Raw genomic sequence first — 18,779 nt, 5'->3', positions numbered from 1 at the left:
TTCTGCAACCTTAAAAAAATGAGTGACCCTAAATTTACTGTGGGCCTCAGGAGGCTATAATTACATTTTCTCTTTTGGTAAGCTAAGCGCTTACAGCTTCAGATAGCTCACGACACCATTGGTCAGCTGCCAGCTCGTAAAACGATCCCGTGCTTCGTGACGCCAGCAGGCACAAAAAGAGCGCTCCAAACTCGCCGCCATGGCTACTAGCGGCGCTGACTTATACTCCTAAGTTTTAAATACACATATATACCACAGAAAGTGGGCGGGAGAACGACCGACACCGTAGCTCAATGGTAGAGCATCAGACGCGTTATTCCAAGGTCGCAGGTTTGGCCCCTGCCGGCGGCTAGTCGTATTTTCGTCCGCTTTGCTTTCTTGACATTTTACATCGTAGTTATTACGAATAATATCCTGTATACTTTCCTTGGCTTTCTTGTTAGTTCTATTTAATTTGATGACCCAAATGGCATTCCGCACATTAGAACCACTCCAGCTGAAGCTCCTAGAATTATTATGGGAGCCGAAGATGCTATGCCGCCTGTGTCCAAGGACTCTGAGCCGTCACCTGACGCCATCATCATCGACGGAGAGTGGGACGGGACAGGGGTTAATCCCCTCTTTCCCCGCCTCGCCCGAAGGAAACTGCCGGACTTTTATTAAATTCATTCATTCATTCCAGGTCACTAGGGGTTACAAAAAATGGAATGGCTGATTCATGAGCGCGAGCATAGCTGGATGGCTCAGTAATTTCAGTACTTCTAGTAGTTGAATTTATAATAGCGATCAGATATGGCACATTACGAACTTATACAGATATGATGGAAACAATAACGAAATGAACGAGATATCAGCACTTAAAATGTCGATGGAAGCCTCAGTGCAGACAATCTAGACAATCTCAAGTTATGATAACGAGATTTCGTGGCCGTGTCTCGCCAGTAAACTTATGTTTACACAGGGCTCTCCTGGCGATATCGCCTCTCTGTCGATTCTGCGAATAGAAAGTATTCAACATTATTTTTATAATGTCGAAGATATTCATTGCTTAGGAAAAGGCTTCTACTTATTCTGTTTACGAAGGTATTTTTAAGTTTAGCTGAAGAAATTGTACCACACTTCGATGCCTCCGCTTTGGAACATTGCCACAGGGATGTATTTAATGCGTTGTGCGATTTTATTCAAGCTACTAAACATATCCAATTATACTCTCTGCTTTATTAACCTATATATGCCCAAACTCAGAAAAAATGACAAAACAGATATTTTTTTTTTTCACAAAAAGTGTACTTCTACGCTCAAAAGAAAGCACAAGTTCTTTATTTACTGCCAGGTAAATGCAACACTGTTCTTCAGGCCGTCATATACATACAGGACACTGGGAATTAGGGGTGCTATGTGCGGGTGTGGTAAGCCTTGAAAGATTTCACGTGCACGCCGACGTTGGACTTCTTCCTCTCCATGACGCATTTCACACAAAGCACGCATTTTGCCGGAGAAAGCGGTAGGCACGTGGCACCATGAAAAGCAAGCAATGTCTAGGCTTGCACACGTTAAGAATGAGACCTGCTTGATGTGCTGTAGGTGGCGCTAGTCATCAGCTAAAGAAATAGCCATGTTAGAGTGCATCAAAGAAGCGTCCTTAATGTAGGACACTGGGCATATATGGGTTAAATATTCGTACTATAGTTAAAAATGTCGTAAATATCACATATGCATTCCAATTTGTTCTGCTCAGACGAATACGGCTCCCTGGACAGCTAAAAACTGCAGAATTTCGTTAATATATTTGCTCTTATCTCATTTTTATGTTTTAATTATTTTAAATCAATAAGGGTTCTCGAGGTTATCATCGAAATGTTTAATCCACCAAGTGGGTATGTGCCATAGTGGTGATTACACAGCCAAACAAGGAAATTGAGCGAGCGCTTCGAGTTGTCAAGATCGAAGAAAAGCCGCCCAAGATTACTCCTGAACGGCACCGTTTATTGTTTCTCATATTGTTGTATTATTCTGCTCATTATTACATATCGACAAGTCATTCGTAAATTTTACGCCTATTTTTTCGGCAATTGATTTATTCCTCATTCTTAAGCTAAAAAAAATCACAGCATATCCACGGAGTGAATGATGATGAGTGGGCGAAGCTGCGGAGGTTCATCGGTAAACCGTGAATCTTCCGTGAATTCTGCCCAGTACATCATCACCGACGTGAGATCGGGCGCGTTTATACTAAAGGTTCGATGAGTTATGACGACTTGCAGCTCACTTTAATTTTACATGTACGCTGTGAAGTTTCATTGTTTAGAAAACCATTGCTTTATAAAACATCTGGCGTCTTTCGTTAAGCAGCTGGCGTCTTTTCGTTTTGCTTTAGAAACATCTGGCGTTCTTTCGTTTTGCTTTTACAAAACATCTGGCGTCTTTCGTTGGTTTATTTCATCAATCAACGGCGTTTTGAACAAAATTTTTATTGTTTAATCACGCACAGGAGAAATATCACCAGGCACTACCTTGGAGGTAAACAATGGCTGCTAATGGGAATGAGAGACAGAAGTAGTCGGCTTTTAGCTAACACTTACACTTCTACTTCTACTAACGTTTCCTACTGGAACATGCCAATGGCTGCTAATGGGGAATGAGAGACAGAAGAATTCGGCTTTTAGTTAACGCGCACGCTGCGAATTTTTTATTGTTCAACAACGCACAGGAAAAATCTCCCACCGGCACCACCTTGGAGGTCAAAGCGTAACACTGGTTACGCACTACGACTACTACGACTACGACTACGAGGGACGAACGGGTGCCGCCTTAAGGAGCTTCGCCCCTAAAAATAATTGCCGGTTTCATGGCTGATCCCCCGTAGTGGGTAAGAGCCAACACAAGGAACACGCAAGCAAGCAACGCATCGGCACCTGGAAGGAGGTCCAGAACTGTAGGGCCGTTCAAGCGCGAAGACGACAAGCCACCTGCTTCTCTCCTAAGGATCAAGAAAGACATCGCTGATCTCGCGATCGATCCACCCGAAGGACTGTACGCTGTCCCAGAAGAAGATGATATCACACGCATATACGCACTGATTGTGGGACCGTGAGGGACGCCATACGAGCACGGCCTGCTAATGTTTCACCTGCTTTGTCCCCAGGAGTACCCAATGGCACCTCCGAAGGTTCGTTTTACAACGTCGGGCGGAGGCGCCTCTCTTCATCCGTTCTTCTACACGAACGGGACCGTGTCCTTGAGCATTTCAGGAACGTACGCTGGTCCCCAGTGGTCATCTACTCAGAGTTTGAGCAGCCTGCTACTGTCCATTCAGTCACTGTTGACGGAACGGCCCTGTTATGAACAGCCATTCAAGAGGCACACCAACAAGCAAGATGACCGAAAGGAAGCAGAGGACTACAACACGTTCGTCAGGTATGAGGTTATCAAAGAATCAGTTTGCGGCACTGTGGAACGCCGCCTTCAGGGCAATTACTCGTACCCGCCGGCTCTTCAGCGCAAAGTGTTGAAGCTCTTCTTGGAAAACTATGCCAATTACGAACGGTGTGTGAACCAGGACAACAACCTCTCCGGCACCCCAATAAAGAATCCCTTTAGCGGTGGTCTTGGAATGTACGACCATGAAGCACTCGCAGGCCGACTGAGGAATCTCAAGACAAATGTAGAGACGAGGATACAGTCCAATGATCTAGGGGCCGTCTTTTGAAGCTGTGTTCGAGAGCTCAGTGAACTGTTCGGCACCCCACTGGAAGTGAACAGTGCAGTCGTCGGTGACAAAATTCTCGGCGGAATAAAACAATTTCGTGAACCACTGGCGCTCGCTAATTGATTCATCCTTGCAAATAATTAAGGAGAAAGCCTTAGATGCATCATCAAAGGCGACAAGAGACCGTCGATGTCCACACGATTGAATCAAAAGTCATGTGAAGATGTCCCTATATGACATCATAGGTCACCAAGATCTGGGCGTCATCAACGTGACTATGCCGTCACATGATGACGTCATCAGATGGCATCTTCACATGGTCAAAGGTGGTCCGATCGTCGAAGCACTGCAGGAACACGTGGTAGCTTCCATTGCCTCAAGTGCCAGAGGCAACTACATAAGGAACCGTGTGACTTTTTAAACAGCGGCACTGTTTAGCAAATCGTTCCTTATGAGTCGATCGCAGAGAACTACCATAATCTTAACGGGCATGTGCCGCTGTGCACCTACCTGAGAAAGAGTACAGAGAGAGAGAGAGAGAAAGAAGGAGAGAAGCAAACAGAGAGACGGAAAGATATAAAGAAAGAGAAAGATTATTGCCGAAAAAAATTTCTCATGAGGCGAGATTAGAACCCGCGTATCCTCGATGCGAAGGCGAGCGTTCTAACCACTCGGCTATCCAGGCACGCTAGCATAGCATTTCACGAGCAGTCCAGGCAGCAACGAGGCTGAACGACAGCTAATAATTTACCTTGCTTTATGCAGAACGCTGGTGGTGGAAGCAGGCAAGGTCTGCGGGATCACGTCTTAAGCCGCGACACTTCGTTGCCACGTCTCTGGCCTACCGTCGCTCGTTGGGTTTCAGCACGTGTCTTCGGAAGCGGTCAGCGCGACTAGGAATCAAGTGGGCGGAACCGGGAACAACGCCCCCTGAAATACCGTGACGTCACAGCTCTGCTATAAAACCACCGCTCCATCGAGGATCAGCCGTCATTTCACGAGCAGTCCAGGCAGCAACGAGGCTGAACGACAGCTAATAATTTACCTTGCTTTATGCAGAACGCTGGTGGTGGAAGCAGGCAAGGTCTGCGGGATCACGTCTTAAGCCGCGACACTTCGTTGCCACGTCTCTGGCCTACCGTCGCTCGTTGGGTTTCAGCACGTGTCTTCGGAAGCGGTCAGCGCGACTAGGAATCAAGTGGGCGGAACCGGGAACAACGCCCCCTGAAATACCGTGACGTCACAGCTCTGCTATAAAACCACCGCTCCATCGAGGATCAGCCGTCATTTCACGAGCAGTCCAGGCAGCAACGAGGCTGAACGACAGCTAATAATTTACCTTGCTTTATGCAGAACGCTGGTGGTGGAAGCAGGCAAGGTCTGCGGGATCACGTCTTAAGCCGCGACACTTCGTTGCCACGTCTCTGGCCTACCGTCGCTCGTTGGGTTTCAGCACGTGTCTTCGGAAGCGGTCAGCGCGACTAGGAATCAAGTGGGCGGAACCGGGAACAACGCCCCCTGAAATACCGTGACGTCACAGCTCTGCTATAAAACCACCGCTCCATCGAGGATCAGCCGTCATTTCACGAGCAGTCCAGGCAGCAACGAGGCTGAACGACAGCTAATAATTTACCTTGCTTTATGCAGGTACGTGAACGATTTCTACTTTAACTTCTTAGTTCCTGGACTGCTCAGTGAATGACAGGTGTTATGGGTGATAAGCCGCCCACTACTGTGAAGGAACTAGCTAAGGCCTTGTCAGATTTTTCTGCTAGAATTGATGCCAAACATGATGAGCTAAAGAAAGACATCACAAAGGTTATTGAAGGCGAACTACAAACTCTTAGACAGTCGATCAACTTCATGAATGAGCACTTTGAGCAATTTAAGGAGGAACTTGGCGAAACAAGGAAAGAGCTTGCTGCGGTGCGAGCAGAAAACCACGCGATTAAAAGTGAAAACAGTCGCCTCGCCAAGGATATTAAGGAAATAAAACAGGAACTCACTGCTCTTCAACAATACAGCAGACAGAATAACCTAGAAATAAAGGGAGTTCCTGTAATGGAGGGAGAAAACTTGGTTTCCACAATGCAACAGCTTGCCACCTGCCTGAAAGTTGAAGTCAAAGAAACAGATATAGACGTTGTGCACCGAGTGCCATCAAGGAACGCGTCAACACCTAACATCATAGTTAGGTTTCTCTCGAGAGCTGTGAAAGATAATGTTCTGAGGACTGCTAAGAAGCAACGACTTAACACGACAGCTTTAGGTTTTCAGGGCATCGCATCTCCAGTATACATAAATGAGCACTTGTGTCCGGCAAACAAGGAATTGCTAACAGCCGCTCTAAAGACAAAGCGGGAAAAAAACTGGAAATACACCTGGGTAACTGGTGGCAAGATTTTGATGCGGAAGGCGGATAATTCACGTGTGCTTCACGTCACATGTGCTGAGGATCTTTCCAAAGTTGTTTGAGGATTCCCTGCTTGTTTCTGTAAACCTGGAGTTTCCTATATCTTTAAATGGCGTTTTCTTTTTCTGAGGTTGAAAACATATGGCTGCAGCAGGATCATTTCGCAGTATTACATTGTAATATTCGCAGCATAAAGAAGAACTTCGATCATCTGCTTTCGTACTTATCACAGCACTCGTTTAAATATGATGTCATCGCTATAACTGAAACTTGGCTTCGAGAAAGCGAATCAGTTCATCTACCCGGCTACGTCATGCTGTCGCAACCTAGAAACAGTGCTACACGAGGAGGGGGCGTGGCGCTATTTATCAAAGACTGTTTTAGTTTCGTTCACCTTAGCAATAGCTCATGCTGCAGTTCATCGGTAGAGACTCTTTTTATTCATCTTCAGAATGGTGTTACCATCGGTGTAATATATCGTCCACCAAATTCCAGTGTGGCTGACTTCATTACTGTGATGGAAAGTACCATGATTCCCATTGTGGCCTCTAAAGCGCATGTTATTGTTTGCGGTGATATTAACATAGACTTGTCTGGAGATACATGTGACGATTACGTGTTTTTGCTACAATCAGTTAATCTGAGAAATGTTATTTCATCCCCTACTCGCATAACAGACCACTCGGAGTCGATTATTGATCACGTGTTGTGTAACGCTGACTTGGATGTATCGGCAGGCGTATACGCTGTTGCTATTGCGGATCACAATCCCACCTTTCTATTTTTACCCCAGAAACACATTTGTGCTCCTGACATACCTGCCATTAAACGAACAACACGTGTCGACTATAATTCTGTGCAAAGACTACTGCAAGCTACGAATTTTGATGCCCTCTATGATGAAGACGTGGACGTGGAGTGTGATAACATTGTACAATGCATTGTGGATGCCATTGAACGATCAACGCGTAACTGTTCGCGCCGAAATTACGACCATGCCATATGTCCATGGATGAATAGAAATATACTTGAGGTTTTGAAGCTGAAAGATTTTTACTACGACAAATGGAAGAATAACAGGAGCAATGAATACTACCATCAAAATTTTAAGTTTTACAGAAATAAGTCAGTAGCAATGATAAGAAAATCCAAGAAGTGCTACTATACCAACCTAGTGAAAAAAAATGATGGTAACACGAAGAAGATATGGCAGGTTGTTAAAGACGTCACTGGCATGGGTAGCAAACAACGCATTATACCTGATAATCCAACTCGCGATGTGGCCGACAACTTTAACGATTACTTTACTAATATTGGTCTCAGCCTTGCGACGAAGTTCCCTGCTCATATGCCGAATTTAAATGCACCCTGTACTGTTACCAATAATTTCCATCTATGTGATGTGACTGAGGATGACATCCGACAAGTTATTAAGAAGTTACCAGGGAACAAGGCAGCTGGCCATGACGCCATATCATCGAGGATTTTAAAGGAGAATATCGATGTTTTGTGTGGTCCCTTATGCCATATATTTAATCATGCATTTTCCTCTAAAACTTATCCTAGTATACTTAAGACCGCCAAAGTAATACCAGTGTACAAATCTGGTGATCGGAATCTTCCGGACAGCTACAGACCAATATCTGTCCTGAGTAGTATTAACACTACGCTTGAAAAACTAATTTCGTCGCAATTAAGGCGCTTCCTGGGTGAACAGAAAGTACTTTGTCCTCAGCAACACGGCTTTGTTGCTAACAGGTCCACTTCAACTGCTGTTTCGATGCTTACGCAATATATTAATTCCGCGCTTCATGAAAACAACATAGCAATAGCAGTATTTTTAGACATACGAAAGGCATTTGATGCTATTAGTCATTCCATTTTACTGGAAAAAATGCATTCCTATGGGATAAAAGGTAACTCGCTTGATTTCTTTTCTAGTTACTTATCGGCACGCAAACAAAAGGTAGTCATTGGTGACATCAAGTCATCTTACGGTTATATTAAATGCGGGGTGCCACAGGGTTCAGTTTTGGGCCCTATATTGTTCTCCCTTTATATCAATGATGTCCCGCGATTCCTACAGAGGTCAAGGGCACTGATGTACGCGGACGACACTGTTTTAGTTTTCACAGGACACTCCTTAGCAGATCTACAAAATGACGCGATGACCGATTTATCGAACATTTCGGAATGGTTTGCCAGGAATCAGCTGACTGTTAACTGTACTAAAACAAAGTACATGGTGTTTCACTCTCGTAGGAAACATATTGACGCTGAATCTCTTAACCTAACAATAAACAACGCTCCTATTCAACAAGTTCCTTGTTTTAAATATTTAGGCGTCACTTTTGATGAACATTTACACTGGCATGAGCAAGTAAAGAGTGTGTGCGCAAAGGTAGCCTATGGCTGCTATTCGCTAATAAAAGCTCGCCAATATTTTCCACAAGCTATACTTCGCACACTTTACTTTTCATTGTGTCACTGTCACATAGGTTACTGTCTGGAATCGTGGGGTGTGACGTACAACACTTATCTAAAAACTCTTGAACGACTTCAAAAGCGTACACTGAAAATCATAAGCCAAGGTGAATCAGTAGGTAGTATTTTCCAATCACAACGCATTCTCTCGGTTCCGATGTTGCGCGACTACAAAATTGCCGTTTCAGTAAATAACATAATTAATAGAAATTCACCTTTGCCTGCTGATCTTTTTTCAATTCCTAAACGCAATACGCGACATGCTTCGAATGGTAATTTCAATCTGCCCAAATGTTTTAATGTTTACGGAGAAAGACTAATACAATTTAATGGAACAAAAATATGGAACACGGTCCCCCTAGAGATTAAAACGGCACGTAATTTCAGCATGGCATGTAAATCATTTTTTCTGTGGAGTCAAGACATGTAAGCATGTGTGTGTTTGATTCGATTTTCATTGTATTGTTCTTTTTTAATAAGTGCCTATGTATAGCAAGCTAGTTGCAAGCTAATAAGTATGCATGTCTGCAGGAAAAAATGTATTACTTTGTTGTCTGTATTTATATGATTGCTTTTGTTTGGTTGTCTGTATTTATATGATTGCTTTTGTTTGGTTTTTCAAAGCTGACCTGTACATTTTTTTTTATGTTGCACATTGTATTGGACCGGCCACTAGCCACTTTAGGCTATCGGTCCAAATAATCCCTGTAATCGCATATATCTATTCATGAAAATAAAGTTTTCTTTCTTCTTCTTCTTCTTCTTATAGCATAGCCTTGCATAGTATGGTGTAGGAAGTGGGTGGGAAAGGGAAGTGAGCATGAGGACGAGAGATGTGAGGAGGGAAGGAGGAGGGGAGAGAGTAAAGCGTAGCACAGAAAGAATGAGAAAGAGAGAAATAGAGCGAAAGAAGTACAGAAAAAAAGAGACAGAGAGAACATCAACAAAAGAGAGAAAAAGATACAAAGAAAGCGGAAGCAAGCATCGATCGTCGAGCGACCAGATACGACACCACCTGTCTAAGTCGCGCTTGCACAGTAGCTAAGCCGCGTCCATCGACGGAGACATCGCGCGCATCCTCCACTCTAACGTGCATAGCCTGGCTGCGTACTCCCTAGGGGGAAACCGCGCATACTAGAGGCGACGGGCTCGTGCTTCGCTGCGCCAAGCTTTGCGCGACTTAGTGCAAACTACACGCAATTTTTTTAACAGCGAAGTTGTTTAGCAAATAATTCCTTGTGAGTCAATCGCAGAAAAATATCGTCACCTTAATGGGTATGTGCCCCTACCTGAGAATGAGTGCAGAGAGGGAGAGAGAGAAAAGGAAAGAAAGAGAAAAACAAACAGAGAGACGGAAAGAAAACTATTAAGAAAGAAAACAAGAAAAATTCTTGCCGAAAAAAGTTCTTCACGAGCCGGGATTCGAACCCGAATACCGTTGATACGAGGCGAGCGTCCTAACCACTCGACTAACCAGGCCCGCTAGCAGAGCATAGCATAGCCTTGTATAGTATAGTGTAGCAAGGGGTTGAGAAAGGGAAGTGAGCGTGAGAAGGAGAGATGTGATGGAGAGTAGGAGGGAAAGGAGGAAAGGAGAGAGTGAAGCATAACACAGAAAGAAAAGGAGGGACAGAACATCAACGAAAGAGAGAAAAAGAAGTAGAGAGAGAAAAAAAATAGAAAGAAGGAGGAAGCAAGCATCGCGTCGTCTAGCGACCTGATACCACGCCACCTGGCCAAGCCACGCATGCGCAGTAGCTAAGCCACGCCCTCCGAGGGAGACATCGCGTGCAACCTCCGCTCTGTAGTGCACAGCCTGGCTGCGTACTCCCGAGGAGGAATCCGCGCATCTCGACATTAAACGTGTGGGTCGACGGGGAGTACGAGCGGTGACAGGTGCATGCTTCGCTGTGCGAAGTTTTGCGCGACGTAGTGCAAACTGCCCGCAACCTTTTTTCACACCTCGTGTACTAAAGGGATCAAGCTTAATCTCTATGCCCACGTTGTCTTCTTAGGCTTCATATTGTGAACAATGCTGAAGTCCTCACCCTATTTATTTTGTTTTTTAATTATTAAGGCGAAACGCTTAAAGTTCTCATGGGAGGGGCCACGTGGCTGGTACAAAAAAAAAAACTAACGCATGTGTCACAAAATACGTGGAGGACGGTTGAGCTTCACCTTCAAGAGTAGAACACGAAAGCGTAATCGGTACCCGTGCACATCGCCTTCTCAAATGCTATCCTATCTTCGGTTCTCGCTGCATGCCTCAGCCGGTGCCGCAAGGAGACGAACGACGGTGCGCGTAAGATCGACCGTTTAAAATTATCCCAGAATGCCTATTGCAAGTACAATTGTTAAGTGCCCACTACGCCATAATTCCCGTTGCGAATAAGCGAAGGGCCCACTACGCATCCGTAAGGCAACACGGGAAACTACGCAGCTGTTCCCTTTGTTGATGATTTTGCTGCTGATGATGATTAAATATTTATGAGCGCTTTATAATTGGTTGGCCTTTAATACACCCACTCGTTGCGCAATCTACATGTTTCGGCACCTAGCGCTTCTTTATTTTAAGCATACTGGGGCCACGAAACATTTCTCGGAAGAAGAAAAAACGAAAACAAACTGAAATTTCGGAGGAGAAAATGGCGGTACCCATTTTCGTACATCAGGCCTAATATGAGTAAAAATGAAGAAAACCAGTTTTGGTTAGAAGGCAGAGAAACGGTTCACATTAAATGCATGTAACGCGGATTGCGGCATGTTATCTGAAGCTTTAGGGGCGCATTCTCTGGAAAACGTGCAAGCATGTCAAATCGGATCTCGCTTGGTGGTATTGAATTGACCTTGCTACATTTAGGGACTACAAGAGACTCGTCATTTTGAACATCCAGCTCTACTGCATTTTGAACTTCTTGCATTTCCTTTACGTGTGTGCGAATTAGTGTTTCCGCTACTTGGTTCTTAAACTTGATTTGGGCGAGAATTTATTTTGCTGCTACATGCATGAGCTTCCAGGCATTCCTGTATTCGGTGGCTTTAAATCGGGTTAATTGGTTGTTCATGATCGTACAACAGCAGCGCAAAAACGACAGACGGACACATAGAGACAAACGAGCGCAGACTTCCAACTGGTTTATTTATGCAGAAACATATTTTATGGCACTGACATGCCACAAGAAACATATAATCACACCATGCGCAGAAAACCCTTTTGTTTATGAAGAAGAGCTATAAAAGGAGTGCTAACGCACTTATCACGAATCTTATCGATCAAGCCAGCTTCTATAATTTCACGCATGATCTGTTCCCGGTTTTAGCGAGGACACTCGACTTCACATACAACGGAACGCACCCGTAACGAGAACAATGATGAGCTAAGTTGCCGTGTTTATATTTTTCTACATTGAGCATGTGCTTAGATAATCTAGAATTGAGGCACCTGACTGTGGTTTGATGCAATGTGGCTGTGATACATCTACATTCCTTTGCTCCTCTTTTGAGCTTGACGTACCCAAACGTGCTCGCCCCTTACAAATCGGGCCTACTCTGCCGCTTTCCAAATCGAGCCATGACGTAGAACTTCATATGCATAGGGTATATGCATAGGGTATTGAACCCTCGACCTTCTAATTAATACCTGCGACTTGTAGTAAATGTGCTGGGAATTCAACGCAAAACCTTCCAAGCATTTAGGGAGCCAAAAGCTTGACCTGCAAGGTATAAAGAAACTTCAACCGGAAAGCTTCCGAATGTGCAGTGTATCGAATCCTCGACATCCGACGTATGTAGAAACGCGAACACTATCCTTCAAAGCATGTAGGGTGTTGATCCCCTGGAGCTGAACCAATCGACCCTCGGCCTCTAAAGTATGCAGAAACCTGAACAGTGAACCTTCCAGTGCGTAGGGTATCGATCACTCGACCTCCGAATTATAGAGACTGGAACCTCCGAACCTTACAAACATGTTTGTGTATTGAACAGTCAGCCATCTCTTCATGTAGCCAATCATATCCTTGAGTTCTAAAGTATGTCGGCACTCCAACACTGAACTTTACAGTGTGTATTGTATCAAACATTCCACCTCAGAACCTTTCAAGCATGCAGGTCAAACTGTTGACCTCTGGAGTATATATCATAACTGATTATAACAAGTGTGTTAGAACTCCAGTTGTCTATCTTCTGAGCATGTAGTCTATCGAAGCCTTGACACCTGCGTATTCAGGCACTTTTACTCCGAACATTCCAGGTGTGTAGTGTATCGAAATGTTGACGCACAGTACAAAGGACCTAACTGAACTCCAAAAGTTCAAAGTGCAGAGGCTATGAAACTCTGGCTGACATGTTCTTCCTGCATTGAAAATTTCCTGACCATTTCTGCAACATTTTTGTACAGATTGAGCAAGGGAAGAGATCAACCACATTAGATAATATCGCACAAAACTGGGCAAGTTGGTTTATCTTGATGGTAAAAGCAGCGCAAGAAGACGGTACCACAACAAGAAGAACGACGCAGGACAAGTTGTCTTGCGTCGTTCTTCTTGTGGCAACGTGTTATTGCGCTGCTTTTACCGTGTAGATAACATCATATCATGCATCGCAGTTCCAACAAAACTATATTTTATATGCATTGACCATTATGCACCTCTAATTAACAGCAGTGCCACACGGGCGCATTTGATCGCGATCAGCGCTAATCTGGATCAGATTAATTGATCGCGATCAAGAATGGTCGCTACTACAAGGTCCAAACTAATCCGTGTCGCACTTGGTTCTGACGTCAGTCAAATCGCGATCACGGAGTAATACTGCAATGCGCTGATCGCGATCGTCTTGATCCTGATCGGGCGGGATCGCGGTTAAAGTGACCGTGTTGCAGCACCGTAGCACCTCACCCGGATGAACTCTGACCGTGATCGAAAGTGCCCGGGTGACACCGTTTTAAAGTAGGGACGGTGCCAGGATTTTTTGACTGGGGTAGGGGGGGGTAGGTACTCACAAATGAGTTCCTTCAGGGGGACAGGAAGGTTGGGAACTTAGGCAGCGTGTTTTGAATATGTTTGCTCGTGGGGGGAGCAGGGGGATTGGGGGCAGGCGGTAATCTTGAGGGGGGGGGGGGGGCTGCTGGCGACGCCCATGAATTAAAGGTTTGGAATGTGATTTCTTGGCTTTGTGTTGTTATTGTCATGCATTAACTGCTATTTCACACAGGCATTTATTTTGTTTACTGCTATTGTTTAGGCATTCCTTTCGTTGCAATTCACCTGACATACTATTACGTACGTATACTGAGCTATATTGCACTACGTCGCTGTATTTAGCGAGAACTAGGAAGTGCAAAAATTAGTGCTCCTTGCAGGCCTTGTACGCTGTACATTCAGATTGAGGCACACCGGCATGTAGGGCAGTCCTTGCATGCGAGCTCCTTGCATGCCTATGTACGTGTGTGGAAAATTTGCACCCACCACACGAAGACACAAAGGAAACGTTCACAAGGACCAGCGCAGTCGTTTGTGTCTTTGTGTGGTGTGCGCAAATTTTCCACAAATGCAGTCAAACAAATTAGCCCGCCTTTCCGTCTTAATGCCTATTTTCGCTTGACATACAGATTGTGGGACACCTGAGTGTAGGTCAGTCCTCGCATACTCCTTGCATGCCTATGTACGCTTGACATTCAATTTGAGGGACTCCTGAATGTAGGAGAATTTGTAAATAAATAATTCCAAATAAATGCTGCACGGTTAATGGATAAATGTGGTCTAAATACGCACTTTAATTATTACCTAGCTGACGACAACGTTGTTACCTTACATATCTTACATATCTGCTTGTGCGGCAAAGAAATTTTCACGTGTGACGTATGAATGTCTTCCGTACATCCGGATCACGCTTACGGATTCCGTTCGTTTGAACAAACGGAATCCGTAGGTGTGATACGGATGTACGGACAGATCTGTCCGTATGTATCACGCTTTGATATATTCCTTACAGCTGTATGGGTCTTTCCATATAATAGATGCGGACTCCGTTCGTTCCTTACGACTAAAGCCGTACGCTCATACGGCATTCATTATGCACCATATTTTAGTGTTACCTATGGAGCAGAAACCTGGAGACTTACAAAGAGGGTTCAACTTAAATTGAGGACGACGCAGCAAGCGATGGAAAGGAAAATGATAGGTGTAACCATAACAGACAGGAAGAGAGCAGAGTGGGTCAGGGAACAAACGGGGGTTAAGGACATCGTAGTTGAAATCAAGAAGAAGAAATGGATATGGGCCGGGCACGTAGCACGTGGGCAGGATAACCGGTGGTCATTAGGGTAACTGACTGGATTCCAAGAGATGGCAAACGCGTGAGGGGGAGGCAGAAAATTAGGTGGGTAGATGAGATAAGAAGTTTGTAGGTATAATGTGGCAGCAGAAAGCACAGGACCGGGTTGATTGGCGGAACATGGGAGCGGCCTTTGCCCTGCAGTGGGCGTAGACAGGCTAATGATGACGACGACGATGATGATGATGATATATTAGTCTCCACATCCTCCTTACATTTGCCATAAGATGCTACTATAGCGCAATCTTCAGAGGAGAGGGACGAAAGAACACACAGCCGCGCACGGAAATGCCTGTAAGGGAACTGAAACAGCAGCCCCCTGCCCCCACCCACCCATTTGCTCGGCTTCGTGTTGACGCCGCTCACCATACAACTGCAGGAGCAGTCCCCACTGGGGTAGTTTTAGGGGATTTATTAACATGCATGTCGACGAGCGTCTAGTACATCCCCCTTCAAAATGTAGATTTTATTGCACCCCCATTTTCCCAAATTGTTTCCGATTGACAGTAAATGAGCTATCCCACCAATAAGCGATCGCAACGCATTTCCTCCTATTTTAGACAGCAGCATTACATGACCACGTGAAGCGGATACTTTCATAGCGCTACAGCCTGTAAACCAGAAAACTGTTATATCTATAACTATGATGATGCATTAATGCCTTTCCGCAGTGTTTTCGTTCTCATGAAGCGGCCTATAAACTGTCCACATGCACGCGCCCAACGGGTCCCTCGATCGGAGCATGCGCGGCAAAGGCGCACGCGGCAGCAAACGACGCGGTTGTCTTCGCCCCTTATGGAGCTGCAGACGAGTATTAAATCTATCATCATCATCATCATCATCATCATCATCATCATCATCATTATCAGCCTTTCTACGCCCACTGCAGGGCAAAGGCCTCTCCCATGCTCCGCCAATCAACCCGGTCCTGTGCTTTCCGCTGCCACGTTATACCTACCAACTTCTTTATCTCATATACCCACTTAATTTTCTGTCTCCCCCTCACGCGTTTGCCATCTCTTGGAATCCAGTCAGTTACCCTTAATGACCACTGGTTATCCTGCCGACGTGCTACGTGCCCGGCCCATATCCATTTCTTCTTCTTGATTTCAACTATGATATCCTTTACCCCCGTTTGTTCCCTCACCCACTCTGCTCTCTTCCTGTCTCTTAAGGTTACACCTATCATTTTCCTTTCCATCGCTCGCTGCGTCCTCCTCAGTTTAAGTTGAACCCTCTTTGTAAGTCTTCAGGTTTCTGCTTCGTAGGTAAGTACCGGTAAGATGCAGCTGTTATATACCTTCCTCTTGAGGGATAGTGGTAGACTAAAATTCATGATTTGATAATGCTTGCCGAATGAGCCCCATCGCATTCTTATTCTGGTTATTTCACTCTCATGGTTCGGCTCCGCGGTTACTACCCGTCCTAAGTAGACGTACTCCTTTACAACTTCCAGTGTCTCACCATCTATCGCAAAGCGCTGTTCTCTGCCAAGATTGTTCCACATTGCTTCAGTTTTATGCATATTAATTTTCAGACGTACTCTTCTACTTTTCGTATCCAGTTCAGTAGTCATGAACTGTAATTCGTCTCCCGCGTTACTCATCAATACAATGTCATCAGCGAATCGCAGGTTACTGAGATACTCTCCATTAACACTTATCCCTAATTCTTCCCAATCCAGGGCCCTGAAAACCTCCTGTAAACACGCGGTGAATAGTATTGGAGAGATCGTGTCTCCCGGCCGTACGCCCTTCTTTATTAGGATTCTGTCGCCTTCTTTATGGAGGACTATAGTGGTTGTGGATCCGCTATAGATTTCTGCCATTATGTTTATATAGGCTTCGTCGATGCCCTGATTCCGTAGTGCCTGCATGACTGCTGATGTCTCCACCGAATCAAATGCCTTCTCGTAATCTATGAAGGCTATGTATAGGGGTTGGTTGTATTCCGTGCATTTCTCTGTCACCTGATTGACAGTATGAATATGGTCCATTGTTGAGAAGCCTGTACGAAATCCTGCCTGGTCCTTTGGCTGATTGAACTCTAATGTCGTATTAATACTGTTAGCAATTACTTTTGTAAATAGCTTGTAGACAACGGACAGTAAGCTGATGGGCCTGTAATTTTTCAGGTCATTGACGTCCCTTTTCTTATGGATCAAGATGATGGTGGAATTCTTCCAAGATTCTGGTATCTTCCCCGTCGAGAGACACTTCGTATACAGGGTGGCCAGTTTTTCTAACATAATCTCTCCACCGTCTTTCAACAGGTCTGATGTTACCTGATCCTCACCAGCGGCTTTGCCTCTTTGCATTCCCTTTAGGGCTTTCTTTACTTCTCCTGTCAATACTGGTGGGATGTGAGATTCCTCTGGGCTATTAGAGCTTCTTACGTTATCATCCTGACTGTCTCGGCTGCTGTACAGATCTCTGTAGAACTCTTCCGCTCCCTCAACAATTCTATCCATATTGGTTGTGACCTTGCCTTCCTTGTCCCTTAATGCATGCATCTGATTTTTGCCTATGCACAGTTCTTTCTTCATAGTTTTGAGGCTTCTTCCATTCTTTAGAGCATGCTCAATTCTCTCCATATTATACTTTCTTATGTCGTCTACTTTACGCCTATTGATTAACTTCGAAAGCTCCGTCTATTTTGTCTGTTGCATTTGAGGCTTTCATGGCTTGACGTTTCTTAATGAGGTTTTTCGCCTCTTGGGATAGCTTACCAGTGTCCTGTCTAACGACTGTACCCCCGACTTCCACTGCACACTCCTTAATGATACTAGTCACATTATTATTCATTGCGTCAAAGCTAAGGTCAGTTTCCTCGGTTAAAGCCGCGTACCTATTCTGAAGTGAAACTCTGAATTCCTGTACTTTCCCTCTCAGAGCTAGTTCATTATTCGGCTTCTTGCGTGTCAGTTTCTGCCGTTCCTTCCTCAAGTCTAGTCGAATTCTAGAGCTCACCATTCTATGGTCACTGCATCGGATCTTGTTAACTACTTCCACATCCTGTACAATGACCGGGTGGACACACATTATGAAGTCTATTTCATTTTTAAATGCGAAGCATTTCTTAGCGAACCTCAGGCACTTTGGGCGTTTCTATCTATCTATCTATCTATCTATCTATCTATCTATCTATCTATCTATCTATCTATCTATCTATCTATCTATCTATCTATCTATCTATCTATCTATCTATCTATCTATCTATCTATCTATCTATCTATCTATCTATCTATCTATCTATCTATCTATCTATCTATCTATCTATCTATCTATCTATCTATCTATCTATCTATCTATCTATCTATCTATCTATCTATCTATCTATCTATCTATCTATCTATCTATCTATCTATCTATCTATCTATATCTATCTATCTATCTATCTATCTATCTATCTATCTATCTATCTATCTATCTATCTATCTATCTATCTATCTATCTATCTATCTATCTATCTATCTATCTATCTATCTATCTATCTATCTATCTATCTATCTATCTATCTATCTATCTATCTATCTATCTATCTATCTATCTATCTATCTATCTATCTATCTATCTATCTATCTATCTATCTATCTATCTATCTATCTATCTATCTATCTATCTATCTATCTATCTATCTATCTATCTATCTATCTATCTATCTATCTATCTATCTATCTATCTATCTATCTATCTAGCCGCCTACGTCTGGGCGCTCTCCTGGTCGTCTCCATAACTTTTAATGTACCAAAATTGGCATAGCAGGGGATCAGTGTATGACGAACACGATTCACTGGTCATGACATGAATAACGCAAAATACCTGTCGCGTACGTCATGAA

General features: G+C 44.2%; 1 protein-coding gene across 1 annotated transcript; it reads left to right on the top strand.

Annotated features, from left to right (window-relative positions):
- The first annotated feature begins 3,154 nt into the window (after positions 1–3,154).
- Positions 3,155–3,709, top strand: LOC119406688 (ubiquitin-conjugating enzyme E2 Z-like). Its single transcript, XM_037673420.1, has one exon. The coding sequence runs from the start codon at positions 3,155–3,157 to the stop codon at positions 3,707–3,709; it is 555 nt and encodes a 184-aa protein (XP_037529348.1).
- The last annotated feature ends 15,070 nt before the right edge of the window (positions 3,710–18,779 follow it).

The sequence above is a fragment of the Rhipicephalus sanguineus genome, chromosome 10, assembly GCF_013339695.2.
Source record: "Rhipicephalus sanguineus isolate Rsan-2018 chromosome 10, BIME_Rsan_1.4, whole genome shotgun sequence".
Taxonomy (NCBI): domain Eukaryota; kingdom Metazoa; phylum Arthropoda; class Arachnida; order Ixodida; family Ixodidae; genus Rhipicephalus; species Rhipicephalus sanguineus.
Note: the sequence above shows the minus strand (reverse complement) of the source record. Positions and strands in the feature narration are given on the sequence as shown.

Excerpts from the sequence above, each read along its gene's own strand:
- LOC119406688 (XM_037673420.1), top strand. The coding sequence starts at position 3,155 with ATGGCACCTCCGAAGGTTCGTTTTACAACGTCGGGCGGAGGCGCCTCT.